Source organism: Bison bison, unplaced genomic scaffold, assembly GCF_000754665.1.
Source record: "Bison bison bison isolate TAMUID 2011002044 unplaced genomic scaffold, Bison_UMD1.0 scf7180017864472, whole genome shotgun sequence".
In the NCBI taxonomy this organism is placed as follows: domain Eukaryota; kingdom Metazoa; phylum Chordata; class Mammalia; order Artiodactyla; family Bovidae; genus Bison; species Bison bison.
In genome coordinates this window covers 13,528,627-13,543,851 of record NW_011495033.1, presented here as the reverse complement: position 1 = coordinate 13,543,851, position 15,225 = coordinate 13,528,627, and the positions used below count along the sequence as shown (strand labels likewise).

General features: G+C 36.5%; 1 protein-coding gene across 2 annotated transcripts in view; it reads left to right on the top strand.

The window, feature by feature from the left end:
* DHX40 (DEAH (Asp-Glu-Ala-His) box polypeptide 40) overlaps positions 1–15,225 on the top strand; it is a 52,364-nt gene that overhangs the window by 10,193 nt on the left and 26,946 nt on the right. For both annotated transcript variants that reach the window (XM_010861615.1, XM_010861613.1), the window contains exons 8-11: positions 6,637–6,736; positions 8,957–9,043; positions 9,185–9,367; positions 13,746–13,826. In XM_010861615.1, coding sequence (XP_010859917.1) covers positions 6,637–6,736; positions 8,957–9,043; positions 9,185–9,367; positions 13,746–13,826 — 451 coding nt within the window. The remainder of the gene's footprint in view (positions 1–6,636; positions 6,737–8,956; positions 9,044–9,184; positions 9,368–13,745; positions 13,827–15,225) is intronic.

The following is a 15,225-nucleotide window of genomic DNA, read 5'->3' as shown; positions in this document are numbered from 1 at the left end:
CTCCCCCTGACCCCCACCCTTGTGATGTTCATTCAGGCTCAAAATATAAGAGCTATTTTTTATTTATTTTCCTCCGGCAGCATTTTTGTGATTCTGTGTTTGTTCCTTCCTGAACTTGAACTCCTCCTTTCCCTTTTACTCTCCCCCGCTCACTGTTCGAAATTCTGCTATTTTGTTTCACAAGTGCAACCAACTCCATGAAAACCCTTCCTGCTTTCCGTCCTCACAGCTGGCTTTTCTCTCTTCTTTGTTTGACCCTCACTGTGCTTCACTGTGCCTCTGGTGGCATTTAACACTTTTAACATGTGTTACGCTTGTTTCATCCCCTCTGTGAGACTGTGGACTTCCTGAGGACAAGTACTGTGTGTTGAGAAAGTTCTAACTAAATGTTTTAGAGTTCCAGGTTTTTCTCTTTCTGCTTGGTATTGTTATATTAATGTCTTATACCAAACTCAAGAGTAAGAACCTTATTCTTGTTTCTCTCAAACCTTTTCTGTCTTCTCACTTCCTCCTTTTTGTTCAGGTCTTACATTCCTTCATGTTTGTTGTGCATTTAGGGAAAGCTAAACCCCTACAAAATTTATGAACTGAAATATACTTGTTGCTTCATAAGTGACAATTATTTGCATTGAATTAGGCATTTTTCCCACTCCAGTACTCTTGCCTGGAAACTCCCATGGACGGAGGAACCCGGTGGGCTGCAGTCCATGGGGTCGTGAAGAGTCGGACGCGACTAAGTGACTTCACTTTCACTTTTCACTTTCATGCATTGGAGAAGGAAATGGCAGCCCACTCCAGTGTTCTTGCCTGGAGAATCCCAGGGACGGGGGAGCCTGGTGGGCTGCCGTCTATGGGGTTGCACAGAGTCGGACACGACTGAAGTGACTTAGCAGCAGCAGGCATTTTTAGCACTGAAGTAATTCTCTAATTCAGTGCAGAAGCCTTTTGTGGAGGGTGGGAATCTTAGATTTTTTTTTTAAGTAATGAAAGCCATGGCTGTTTTTCTAGAAAAATGCACATACACCCATATATATATATATATATGAATATATGCATAATCAGATTTCTTTATTTTACAGATAGAGGCTAAGTGATGTTCCTGAGGTCACATGGTGAATCTACATTTGATTACTGGTTGTTTATTCAGTAGTGGAGGGTCTAACAGTGCATGTGTTTCCACAATAGATGAAGAAAAGGAGAGGAGTTTTACCTTGAGGTGGTGTAGAACATTTTAAAAGAGGAGAAACTGCTCATTTAGATTATTGCATACATCCAAAAATAGTTTTTTCTCTTCTGATTACAAAACAAAGATACTTCTTTCAATATGTCGAGTACCAAGTGTCTAGGATAGTTTCCTTAAATGTTAAGATTAAAGATGTGGGGGAATAAGGCGAGTGAGTTTCACATAAAAGCTTTTAGTCTATGTGTTTTCTCCCCAAATGAAAAATTTTATCTTATCTTAGAAAGAAATACATACTTTTTTAAAACAATAAAATCATCACAGTAAGAAAAATCATTAAACGTAGGTGCCACCAACATGATTAAGTGATAATCACTATTAATATTCTGAGGTATATTGTTCTGACCTTTTTATTTATACATTTAGATATGTTTTATTGTTTACATTTTTTTTTAAAGAAAAATGGGTTGATTTTACATATGCTCCTTTGTTTTTCTTTTCTGCCCTTTGTAGAAGTTTTAAAAGTACAGAAAAGTACCAAAAAATGCCTTTTCCACTATGCAGAATTAACCTAGATGGTGTCTCTCTTTAAAGAAAAATTACTCAATTGAGGGAAAATGGTACAGTTTCATTATAATGAATTCAAGCAGTGTACAAAATTACAAAGGTAAACTTAAAGAAATCACCTCAAACTCCATCCGGAAATAACCATCTTTAACATTAGAAAAAACATTCTTCAGATCTCTGTGTATGTGTGTGTGTGCGTGTGTACATATAGAAGGATAAATAAGTAGGTAGGCTGAAAGAAATACCTTTTCAAGAGTGAGATTATACTATTAGTTGCTTTTTTAGAAAGTAATTTTACTTGAATTTACTTGAAGGAATTGTTAACTTTTAACTTCAAAGTAAATCTTTACCATGAGATATTTTATAATAAAGATTGCTCTAAGTTTAAACAAATGAAAATATTAAGCTGAAGTTAATATCTTCCTTCTAGACTATATTTGGTGCTTACTTTGGCAGCACATATGCTAAAATTAGACAATATTTGATTGGAGATCTTATCTATTGCCTGATTTGAAAGATGAAGACTTAAGTACTTATATTCTTCTATATCCTCCCCTTCTGATTTTTGTCAGTTATTTTTACATTGTTCAGATGTATTCAGTGTTTATCATCAATCCTTTACCATGATTTTTCCATTCCTAAACTACTTTCGATTAATTTTAGATTGGGTAGATTTTAACCTTTTTTTTTTCTTTTTTTTAATAGAAGGGATCCTGGGCATTTTTGGGTTTTTTTTGTAGTTCTTTTGTTTAAGAATGTCAGGCTTTCGCCTTTATACTTGAGCTACATCTTGGCTGGGTTTTATGTTCTTGGGTTGCACTTTCTTTTCCTTAGAACTTGGTAGACGTTGTCCAGTTGTCTTCTGGCATTGAGTGTTGCTGCGGAGAAGTCTGAGGCCAACCTGATTTTTTTTCCCCTCCTTGTAAGTGATTTGTTTTATCTGTCTGATTGCTTGAAATTTCCTATTTTTATCCTTAAAGTTCAATAGTTTCATTTAGAATATTTTTTGGTGTTGAGTGTTTTATAGTAAAAATTTCCTGGAATTTTATGTGCTTTTTAAAAAAATCAACTTTATTGAGGTATACTTTTCATACAATAAACTATGCCTGTTTTAAGTATACAGTTTCATGAGTTTTGAGAAATGTACATATATGTGTAGGGGCTTCCTAGGTGTCTCAGTGGTAAAGAATCCACCTGCCAATGCAAAACATGCAGGAGACGTGGGTTCAATCCCTGGGTCGGGAAGCTCCCCTGGAGGAGAAAATGGCAACCCACTCCAGTGCTTCTGCCTGGAAAATCCCATGGACAGAAGAGTCTGGTGGCTGCAGCCTATGGGGTTGCAAAGAGTCAGACATGACTTAGCAATTGAGTACACACGCACACGTATCTGTGTAGCTACCCCACAAACACGATAAATTGGTTGCTGTTTTGATCTGCAATTTTAATCGTTATGTTGGATTGCCTCGCTTCTATATATTTTAGCTTCCTTCCAGTTACGTTATCTTTTCAACTACATTTACTGATTATCTCAAGCCTTTTCTCTGTGTCAGAAATTTGATTTTCAGCTGTGTTAGTGAGGATTCTCAAGATATTTTTGATGCACCCAAAAATGACTTCCAGTGGGGGTAGAGTTTGAGCTGAACAGTGTTGTACTACTTTTATTTTGTTCCAGAATCATTTTTTCCCCCTTTGATTAAGTTTCTGTTTATAGCTCTGTGTTCCTTTTATACACATTTTCTCTCTCTTTCTTTCTCTTATCTCTCTCTCACACACACACACACATACACACACACACACACACATTCTCTTTCAAACATGTTTCTGCTTTAGGAACAATTTGAAACAAATTTTTTGAGGATGTTTCAGTTGGCCTTACATATAATATGTAACATACATGTATCTTAGGAATATTAAGAGTGTTAAGTGGTGGAGCCTCAGTGTCTTTATTTCTTGGTAGATTTTGAAACATCTTTCTGCCTTTTTGCCAATCCTCCCTGCTCGCCTGTTAATTTACATCCTGGTACCTTATTAGGTGGGCTTACCTGGTGGCTCAGTGGTAAATAGCTTGGTGGAGGAGACATGGTAAAGAGCCAGTGCAAGAGATGCAAGAAATGCAGGTTTGATCCCTGGGTCAGGAAGATCCCCTGGAGGAGTGTATGGCAACCCACTCCAGTATTCTTGCCTGGAAAATTCCATGGATAGAGGAGTCTGGTGGGCTACAGTCCATGGGGTCACACAGAATCAGACATGACTGAGGAACTAAGCTCGCATGCAGTGAAAGTATTGTTTCCCCTTTTCTTTGTGGAAACTGAGAATGTGCTTTAGGATATATGTATTTAACTTTTCCCCCGAACCTTTACAAAGAGACATAAAATTGGCATATGTTCATACTTGTGGAATATGGTGTTAAAGTATATGGGTGAAATGTAAATATGGAACAAATGTGAGTCTTGTCAAAATAGCAGGTTAAGGACTTTTTAATTGACTAGTGAACAGTGATAAACTGAAATCTTGCTTGAATTGAAGATGAAAATTAGGTACTTTTAGAAATGAATTAATTGAAAAACAGAGTTGATCATAAACATGTTCAGAATGGGCATTTCTAATTTATGTAAACTTTTAGGGTAATGTGGAATTTTAAAAGTAGAAGGATCTCTGTTATTTATACCATGCATTTTAAAATTTATCAATTCATTGAACTTTATTGAGCATTTTCTATGGTCCAGGCATTTTAGGTACTGGGGTGGGAGGGGAGTGGTATGTCTTGAATAACAGAAAGTCCTTGTTCTTACAGAGCTACATTGTAGTAGAATAGATAGACAGCAGATAAATGTGTAAACATAATGTGAAATACTGGGTAGTGTATGACTCATTTGAACTATCTGGAAGAAATGAGGTACCTAAATCTAAGAAACGCCTAAAAAATAATCTTTATCACTTATGTGTCAGTTGCCTTTCTAGCACTTTTTTTTTACTTAAGTTAATTTCAGGATGATGTAGAAGAGCAGTAATGGTTGACTTGGTTTTAAACTTGCCTGTCTATATGTGAATCTTGGGCAAGCCACTTGAACTCTCTGGGCTTTAGTTTTCTCATCTATAAAATGAGATGGTTGGCCTAGTACATGATTTTAAAACTGTGCTCGTCTGTGTCATTGCTTTTCTCCTTTGTGAGAGTTCAACTTTGGTCTGTTTTATATACTGGGAATACCTGGATCTTTATAAGGTTTTATTTGGAAACACGTTTTGTACTTTATTTAAAAATAGGTTTGGTTAAGATTTCCTTGGCTGCTGAGGAGAGAACAACTTGAGGCTGCTCAAGTAGAAAAATTTTTCTAAATGAATATGGGTATATCTTGTGGAAATCAAATGCAACTATGCATTAAAATTTTTTTCTTTTTACAGTATATGTATATACTGTTCAGTATAAATGTATATGTTGAAATATATATATATACAGATACAAATACAAATTTATATATACAAATATAAATATATATGCTGATAATTTCTTTTCATATGCCAGTAGATTGACTTGTGTACTTCCTGGAATGACCAGGGAGTCACCAGATCTCCATTTTTGGAGATCACTGAAACAGACAATCTACCAAATCTCTTGCTTGACCCCTTGAGCTTTTCCTTCATCCCACCATGACCACTCATTTGAAAACCTAGCATTGTAGACTTTGTCAGTATCATCATTTCTGACCTTAGTTTTAAACATCTTTCTGATGATTACTTCCTGTTTCTGCCAATTCACTCTTCGAATTTAACAATTTTCAGAATGCATCAAGACTTTTAACAGTTTTCGCTTATCTCCTTTCACCTATGGTGTTATCATTTCCTTGCAAACAGCAACTCTCCTATTCTGTTCTCTGCTTAACCAGGCAGGTGGGCAAGTCTGGCCAAATCCATCTTTCTACTTGTTTTATACCATGTCTCTTAAGGCTTGGAGATCGCCAGGCACCCAGAAATACTCTCTTGTGAACTGTTACAGATGATTCATTCTTTCCTCTCTTTAGACTAGCTTTCCTCTATATATATTAGTCACTTCCCTATGGTTTACAAGTTTATTTTTCCTCTTTGCAAGAGACTGGCCTAATCAAATTGAGCATCTCTTGGACCTTATTCCAAGAGATTCAAAGGAGAATGAGAACTGGTCCAGTTGGAGAGAGGTTTATCCTTGGCACCATAAACTATGGCCAGAGGAGCAAAGTTACTCTGAGCATTGCTGCTGGGGCTCACCCTTCAGAATGCGTGGGTAGTAAAAATCAGGATGGTGTTACTTGTTGAGAGATGGAGTCATCTGAAAAAGGAGAAGGAAATGGCAGCCCACTCCAGTATTCTTGCCTGGAGAATCCCAGGGACAGGGGAGCCTGGTGGGCTGCTGTCTTTGGGGTCACATAGAGTCGGACACGACTGAAGTGACTTAGCAGCAGCAGCATCTGAAAAAGTAAAAACTGATTAACCTTAGTTAATCAGTCTTTAAAGCATAGAAAGGTTCTTAATCTGTAGTGCATGGATGGGCTTTAGAGAGCCCCCGAACATCCTGATATTGTTAGAAAAATTTTGTGTATGTGTACATGTGTGATTTTTAATGGAGACGAAGCCCACAGTTTTTAAAGTCTCGAAGGAAGCTATGACCTACATAAAGGACTGCAGTAGGGTTAACTTTAGCAAGAGTAATCTGGTTCCGTGGATCTATATATCTTAATAGTAAAAGATGAGTAAAAGAGCAGTTCTTGCTATTGTATTTTTAATTCAAGATAATTAAAGAGGTAAAGAAAACAACTTCTAATGGAAAGAAATGAGTTTTTCAGAACTTGAGTTTGACACATGCATGTTACACATGCATGTTGTGAATTATTCTTTTCTTTTCATATATGTTTTAGATCAACAGAGAAGAATATTTTTGCCACCTCCACCTGGAATTAGAAAATGTGTCATATCCACCAATATTTCTGCAACATCTTTGACAATAGATGGGATCAGGTAAACTTTTAAAATTCCTTTGAAAGCCAAGGAAGCCACTTAGCTAATCGTAAAATATTCAGTTTGTGTCTCTGTGCCCGCCACCAGTTCCCCTCTCACCTCCTTAACTTGTAATCACCCAGCGTTTTTTGTAATTATTGTTTGCTCTGAATAGGAAATGGAGTAGGAGGTGCATATAGTATTTCTGTTGATACTTTTAAATACTTGTACTTGGCAACTTGTAGCTTCCTCTTCCCAAATGTAAGATTATGTGTAATGTTTCAAGGATTTCTTTAAGTGGGAGGCCAAACCTGTTTTTCTATGTTCCCATTACCAGCAGATACCTAAGAGGATCTGATATTCCCTTCTGACCTGTCAGCTCCACTTCATATAGTTAGCTTTGTAAACCCAAGTATTTATCTGGAGGTACTGTTTCTTGCTTTTCAGCTGTTTGTGAAATGGACTTTATATTTCAGTGTAATCAATGATGCCATCAAATTTTTGAGAAATTTTGTAGAGAAACACTTGGAAATTTTAAATCTAGACTGAGAGCTAAATGAGAACTTCTTTTAGACCTTTGAGCCACATTCCTTCTGGATGTTTATCTTTTACCCAGTATATTTTATGTCCTTAACTAAGTCTGTCTCTGCCAAAGGATGACTGGACCTGCCGCTAAGGTTCTGTATGTTTCTTTTGGGTAAAATGATCCTCCAGATCTAAGAGGAAGTTTAATTTCCTCTGCTTCTCTTAACTTTAAAAATAATGGTTTCACTAAGGGCTTAGGTGAGCAATTCTCTTGAGTAAATTAATCTCTGTAATTTTTTGTTTCCAGCCAAGGCAATATTCATGAAATAGCATCTTTCAGGATGTTCCCTTAGTGAATGATAGACTTAGTACTGTTTCTGACTAAGTTTTTAACCTGACTTGTTCTCCATTTAATTGGCTTAAAGTGGTGGTGTTAGAGAGTAAATGGAATTAATTCTGAACCTGTTAGAATGATTTAGAGCTGATTTTCAAGTTTTTCATTTGTTGTTGTTTAGTCACTAAATGCGTGTCTGACTCTTGCGACCCCATGGACTGTAGTTCATCAGGCTCCTCTGTCCATGGGATTTTCCAGGTAAGGATACTGGAGTGAGTTGCCATTTCCTTCTCCGGGGGATCTTCCCCACCCAGGGGCTGAACCTGCATCTCCTGCATTGGCTGGTGGATTCTTTACCACTGAGCCACTAGGGAAGCCCTTATTTTCTATGGGATAACATAAGATTTACATTGAAAAGTGGATAATAAAGTAGTATTTATTCCATATACAGTGTTGTACAACCACCACCTCTATCGCGTCCTAAAACTTTTCATCACCCCCAAATAAAACTATATACTTTAAGGAGTTGTTGCCCATTTATGCCTCCCCCCTAGCGCTTAGCAGCCACCACTTAATGAATACCCTATGTTGGGTATTTCATATAAATGGAGTTACAGCATGTGATCTTTTGTGCCTGGCTTCTTCCACTCAGCATGTTTTTTGAGGTTCATCTGTGATGTAGCATGTATCAGTACTTCATGCTTTTTTATAGCTGAATAGCATTGTTATATGTGTAGACCATAATTTGTTCACCCTTTCATCTCTTAATGGTTAATGAACATTTATGCTGTTTCTACCTTTTGGCTCTTATAGTGCCCCTATAGTGCACTATGAATATATGTCTGCAAGTGTTTGTTGAGTGGGCTTCACAGGTGGCTCGGTGGCAAAGAATTTGCCTGCCAGTGCAGGAGACATGGGTTTGATCGCGGGGTGGGGAAGATCTTCTGGAGGAGGAAATGGCAACCCACCCCAGTGTTCTTACTTGGGAAATCCCATGGACAGAGGAGCCTGGCGGGCTACAATCCACAGGGTCCCAAAGAGTGGGACACGCCTGAGCACACACACATGCAATATGCTGAGTACTTGTTTTCAGTTCTTCTGAGTGTATCCCTAGGAATGGAGAGTTTGAGTCATATTGTAATTCTACGTTTAATGTTCTAAGGACCCACCAAACCATTTCCCACATTGGCTGAACTATTTTACATTTCCAAAATAGCAGTGGAACCAATAGAGTTCCAATTTCTTCACTTTCAGGTTTTACCCTTAACTGAAAAGTTGTTGTGTAGTTGTTAGTTTGATAGAAAAGAAGTATCCAAAGTGGTTAAAAATTAGCAAGTCTTTCCGTATTTTCTAGAAACTTAACTTTTTTCCATGCTCTTTAGATACGTGGTGGACGGTGGCTTTGTGAAGCAGTTAAATCACAACCCCAGGTTAGGATTGGATATCCTAGAGGTGGTTCCAATTTCAAAGTAAGTCTCTGTGTTAAGCCTTTTTGTTCAAAGAGCAGTTCATTAGATAATTTCTAATTGCTTTGAGAAAGAAAATGAATTACTTAGGAAAAAATCACAGAACATTTTGGGGACTTTTTTGTTGTTTTTTTTTTCCTAAAGGAGTGAGGCATTACAGCGAAGTGGCCGAGCTGGCAGGACTTCCTCAGGAAAATGCTTTCGAATCTATAGTAAAGATTTTTGGAACCAGTGTATGCCTGACCATGTGATCCCTGAGATTAAGAGAACTAGTTTGACGTCTGTAGTTCTGACCTTAAAGTGCCTTGCCATACATGATGTAATAAGGTATGTAGACAATTTGAAAAAAAAGAAAAATGTGTTAGGGAGTCAGGTTTTTTCCTCTGAAATTTTTTTGAAGTATTTGACAGATATGGCACTCCATTTTCAAGGTTTAACTAAACCCAAATAAAAGGTTTCTTTCCCTTGCTTTACTGGGTTTTGATCCCTTGCTCATATTTTAACCTTGGCTTAATGGAGTATTTCAGGCTGGTGTTTATTTGGATCATTTAGTGACCACTGTTTCTCTGTAATGAAAGGTATACAATGACCTTAATTCCACTTTGAAAGTGTTATGTTTTATTTTTGGGGGGATTAGCATTTTTTATGTAGCCAGCATGGTACCAAGTACCATGAGAGGGGAATACTCAGTAGGTTTTGCTTTTGCTAAGCTTAAATTCTAATGGGGAAATGAGATTGAGATATGAAGCAAAGAATAGAACAACTGTTAAATTTTAGTTAAATGTTGAACTATATAATTAGTATGGGACAGAATATTGTAGGGCCTTGAAATTTTACCATTATAAAATTTATGGTAGAAGAAATAGTGAAAGAAGAGTATTGTCTTTGTCTTAATTTTGCTTTTAATTGCCTGGGGATGTTGAAGTGTCAGGAACCTAGGGAGAAGATGACCATACATTCTTTTCTTTTTTTCACGTGTTCTTTAAATTCATAATAAGGGAAATAGTTACTAGATACATCCAGATATGTTTTACATACTCTTGGAAAGCCATCTAAGATTTTTTTTTGGTAGTTATTGTAACAGCAGAGATTTTCTAGATGAGAATAAAAATCCTAGAAAGAAGAAAGCAGATATATAAAATTGTTTTCATATATGATACATATGAGAAAGGCCATTTTAAAGAAATCTAATTGACCAAACAGATGAACTCAGATTGAAAGTATTTATAAAGGCTAACAGAGCAGCATATAACCAAGAATAAATATATATTAGAAAACTAGAAACAATAATTGCTCAATATCATCTGCACTGAATTATTTTTCCATCTTAAGTTTTAAGACTTAGAAAGGACTGAAAATTTTTTAAATGTTAGAGACCAAAAAAAAAAAAAAGACTTCTTTCCCCACCCCTCTTTCTTTTTACTTCAGTTTTATTGAGATATAATTGACATACAGCACTGTGTAAATGTAAGGGATACACATAATGACGTATATACATTGTGAAATGATTACTACAGTAAGTTTAATGAACATCCATCATCTCATACAGATAAAATATTAAATAGAAAAAAAAGTTCTTTTCCTTATGATGAGAATTCTTTCATATATAACATACAGCAGTGTTAATTATATTTACCATGTTCTATCTCCCCACCACAGAGAACCAGAATTTGAAATAGATGGTATAGTATTCATAGGTAACAAAAGAAAATGGAGCTTTTGTTTTTACTGTGCTTCCCCATTCTCCTCCATCAAGGATGATTTTAGGGACTTCCTGGTGGGTAGCACAGTGGATAAGAATCTGCCTGCCAGTGCAGGGGACACAGGTTCAATCCCTGGTCTGGGAAGATCTCACATGTCATGGAGCAACTAAGCCAGTGCGCCACAACTGCTAAGCCCACCTGCCTCAACTACGAAGCTGGCACACTCCAGGACCTGCGAGCCCAAATACTGAACCTATGAGCCGCAGCTGCTGAGTCTGTGAGCTGCAGCTACTGAAGCTTGCACGCCTAGAGCCTGTGCTGTACAAGAGAAGCCCCTGCGATGAGAAGCCCAAGCACGACAGCGAAGAGTAGGCCCTGCTTGCGGCAACTGAAAAAAGCCCGAGTGCAGCAACGATGACCCAGGACAGCCAACATAAACAAATAAATAAACATTTTTAATAAAGAATGATTTTAAAACTGAAAAGAGAAGAACAAGTCTAGATAAGAAGGGATGACGACTAGTATGGATTAGAAAATACTGAGAGAAACCCTAACAACCACAGATGAGGTCGTCTTGAGGCTTTAGACATTATTTCCACAGTACTAAAAGAACTTGCTGATATAATGTCAGAGGTACTATAGGTCATCTCTGAGAAACTATGCAGAACAGGTTACCAGAAAATTGTGAGCAACTAAAAAAAAATAAATTCTCTATTTAAGAAAAGAGCAGGTTATAGAAATAGCTGCCTAGTAAGCTTTACATTGATTCTTAGCAAATTCTACCATTGTTTATTGGAAAAAGGTTTAAGAGAATATAATGTTGGTTTGTAATCATCAATGTGAATCAAAATGGATCACAAAGAATATGTCCTCAAACCATTCCCTTTTCAGTTTGAAGACAGGACCATTCATGTAATGGCTGCACCACAAGAAGTGATTGAATGATAACCTGATGTCTCTTGTTTTCACCACAGTATTTAAAAAGATTACATCTGACATCTTTGTGAATAAGAATATGACAGTACTGCTGAATTAGGGTATAGCTGCCAAATAGCCAAACCCAGAAAGTATTGATTAATTGTTCACCAAGCCTTGATGGGGGTTTTACTGGTAGTATGCTGAATTTCACTTTTTCCTGATAAGCAATTTTAATGAAAATATTAAATGTATTAAAATAACGATTTCCAGATTTTTGGTAAAAATTTGTATACCTAATAGGTAGATGATTAAAACTAAGATTTAGAATGGTCTCATAGGCCAGAACCTGGGGCAAAAATCACCAAGGTAAAAGTCTGAAAGGGTATATCTTAAATCCTATGTTTTGATTGCACATTAAAGAAATTCAATGTGGAAAAGATCTGAAGTTATCTGATCACCACAAACTTAATATGAGTTTGCAGTTATTGTGTTTAAAAATTTTAAAAAATCCTACTGCATAAACTATGATTATTAACAGACTGCAGTGTCCAGATGATTGGGAATTATAGCATTCCTGTTCAGTGTTGGTCACTCCACATTTGGAATTCAGTCTTGCATGTCATTGTGTTTTATGAGGAGTTTGACAAACTAGATTGTTTCTAAAAAAAAAATGATAATTATGTATGGTGGGTCTCTTAGAAACCAGATAATACAAGGAGAGTTTGACAGAATTGGTACTTGATATAATCAAGGGGAGAAATAATTGTCCTTTTAACAAATCTAAAATGGCTCTTGTGTAGATGAGGAAGCTGACTAGTTTGGTATTGCTCTAGGATTGGGGTCACAAAATCTGGTCCAGGCTCATTGATAGTTTTTGTAAATAAAATTTTATTGGAACACAACCATGCCTTTTCATTTATGTATGGCTGCTTTTGCTTTAGCAGTAGAGTTGAGTGGTTGTGACAGAGACCATATGGCCTGTAAAACCTAAAATATTTACTGTCTTGCCTTTAAAAAGTGGCTTCCCTTGTAACTCAGTTGGCCTTTAGAAAGTGCTTGCTAACTCTTGTTCTAGCAGATAACAGGACTTGTTGGTACAAGTTGTAGGAAAGCTGACTATAGAACAGTTGACCAAATTTTTGTTTATTTATATTGAAATAGAGCTGTCAGTCCTGGAATGGACTTTTTTTGTGTAAGATATTGGACCTTTTGTCCCCTTTTGGACCTTTTCCAAAGTGAGAAATTGGAGTGGATAATGTATCATCTCAAAACTAATGGTGGAAAAATAATCCAGTGCAGATAATAAGTAATTACTGTCCCAGTGGGCAGTAATTGGTTATATGTCTCTCTGCTGTCCTTTGTGAATATTACTTTTTTCCTTATTTGAAGAAATAATTATCTTCAAGTGTGAAATAGATCCCATGCTCTAGAGGTATCTCTCAATAGTCATACTGACCTTTGTGAATACTGTTAATTGTCTTATGTTGCTTAATGATAGTGTGGTATGTAAGAGACTGTCCTTTCTTTCAGGGGACATGCTCTGAAATATTTAGGGGTAGATTGGCATTGTGTTTGCAATCTGTTTGGAGACAGTTCAAGAGAAACTAAGTCCATACATATCCCTACAGACAATAAAACAAATTGGTAAAGTTAATTGAAGATATTTATCATTGTATCAAAAACCGTTTTGAGGTACTGTTAAATAATTTGTAATTTTTTAGCCACTTTCAGTTAATTCTTCACTGTTTTTTTAAATTGTAATAAAAATTACAGACTGCAGAACAGAATAGATGATATTGGCTATGAAGAACCTTTGTTAAGTAGAGAGGAGTCATGAGAGTATTGCAGCTAAGGGGGAATAAAGAAAAGGGCTTCTTCAATTAAATAGGAGAGTGTGATTCAGAGAAAATGTCCTCCTTTGTGGAATGCTGATTACCATCATAGAATGCTAAAAAGAAAAGAGAGAGAAAAGAAAGACTTGAAAAAACAGAAGGAAAACCTTTTAAAGAAATTTTCAAATCTGTATAAAATCTTGCCATGTTCAAGGAATGAAGTCTCATTTTATGTATCACTTAAACACACAGGTTCCCCTATTTGGATCCACCTAATGAAAGACTTATTTTGGAAGCTCTTAAACAGCTTTACCAGTGTGATGCTATTGACAGGTAAAGAAGAAAAACCCTTAAAACCAACTACAATAGATGTTAATCTGTCTCTTTTTTTTAAAGGGTTCTTAATATTTCCCTTTATCATTAGAAAGTGATTTGTTTGAATTGAATGGATTGTTTTCCCTGAAATTAGAATTTGTTCTCAGTCTTCCCTCACCACAATTCTGAAATTATACCATAAAATTGTTTGTTTTTTTTTTTTTTTTAGTATTGGTAGTATTTAACAAGTAATTTCTGAGCACCCTTTCTATTGCCAGGCATTGTGCCGGGCACATCAAAATAATAAGCGAGCCAGAGTCCTTGTTCTCATGACTGTGATGGGAAAAGATTTGGTAATTATTACTGTCTCATTTCCTTAAGGACATTTTCCATGCTTCTGTAGCATTGTGTGTCTGTTATTATATTACTTTATTCTTCCTTATTGTTTAGTTTGTTGGATATATAGGCCATTGAGAGCAAGGAATTTTATCATCTTTATGTATTATGATTATACAGTAGAAGTGAGAAATAGATTTAAGGGCCTAGATCTGATAGATAGAGTGCCTGATGAACTATGGAATGAGGTTTGTGACATTATACAGGAGATAGGGATCAAGACCATCCCCATGGAAAAGAAATGCAAAAAAGCAAAATGGCTGTCTGGGGAGGCCTTACAAATAGCTGTGAAAAGAAGACAAGCGAAAAGCAAAGGAGAAGAGGAAAGATAAAAGCATCTGAATGCAGAGTTCCAAAGAATAGCAAGAAGGGATAAGAAAGCCTTCTTCAGCGATCAATGCAAAGAAATAGAGGAAAACAATAGAATGGGAAAGACTAGAGATCTCTTCAAGAAAATTAGAGATACTAAGTGAAGTCAAGTGGGCCTTAGAAAGCATCACTACGAACAAAGCTAGTGGAGGTGATTGAATTCCAGTTGAGTTATTCCAAATCCTGAGTGCTGCACTCAATACGCCAGCAAATTTGGAAAACTCAGCAGTGGCCACAGGACTGGAAAAGGTCAGTTCTCATTCTAATCCCAAAGAAGGGCAATGCCAAAGAATGCTCAAACTACCGCACAATTGCACTCATCTCACACGCTAGTAAAGTAATGCTCAAAACTCTCCAAGCCAGGCTTCAGCAATATGTGAACTGTGAACTTCCTGAGGTTCAAGCTGGTTTTAGAAAAGGCAGAGGAACCAGAGATCAAATTGCCAACATCCGCTGGATCATGGAAAAAGCAAGAGTTCCAGAAAAACTTCTATTTCTGCTTTATTGACTATGCCAAAGCCTTTGACTGTGTGAACCAGAGATCAAATTGCCAGCATCCGCTGGATCATGGAAAAAACAAGAGAGTTCCAGAAAAACATCTATTTCTGCTTTATTGACTATGCCGAAGCCTTTGACTGTGTGGATCACAATA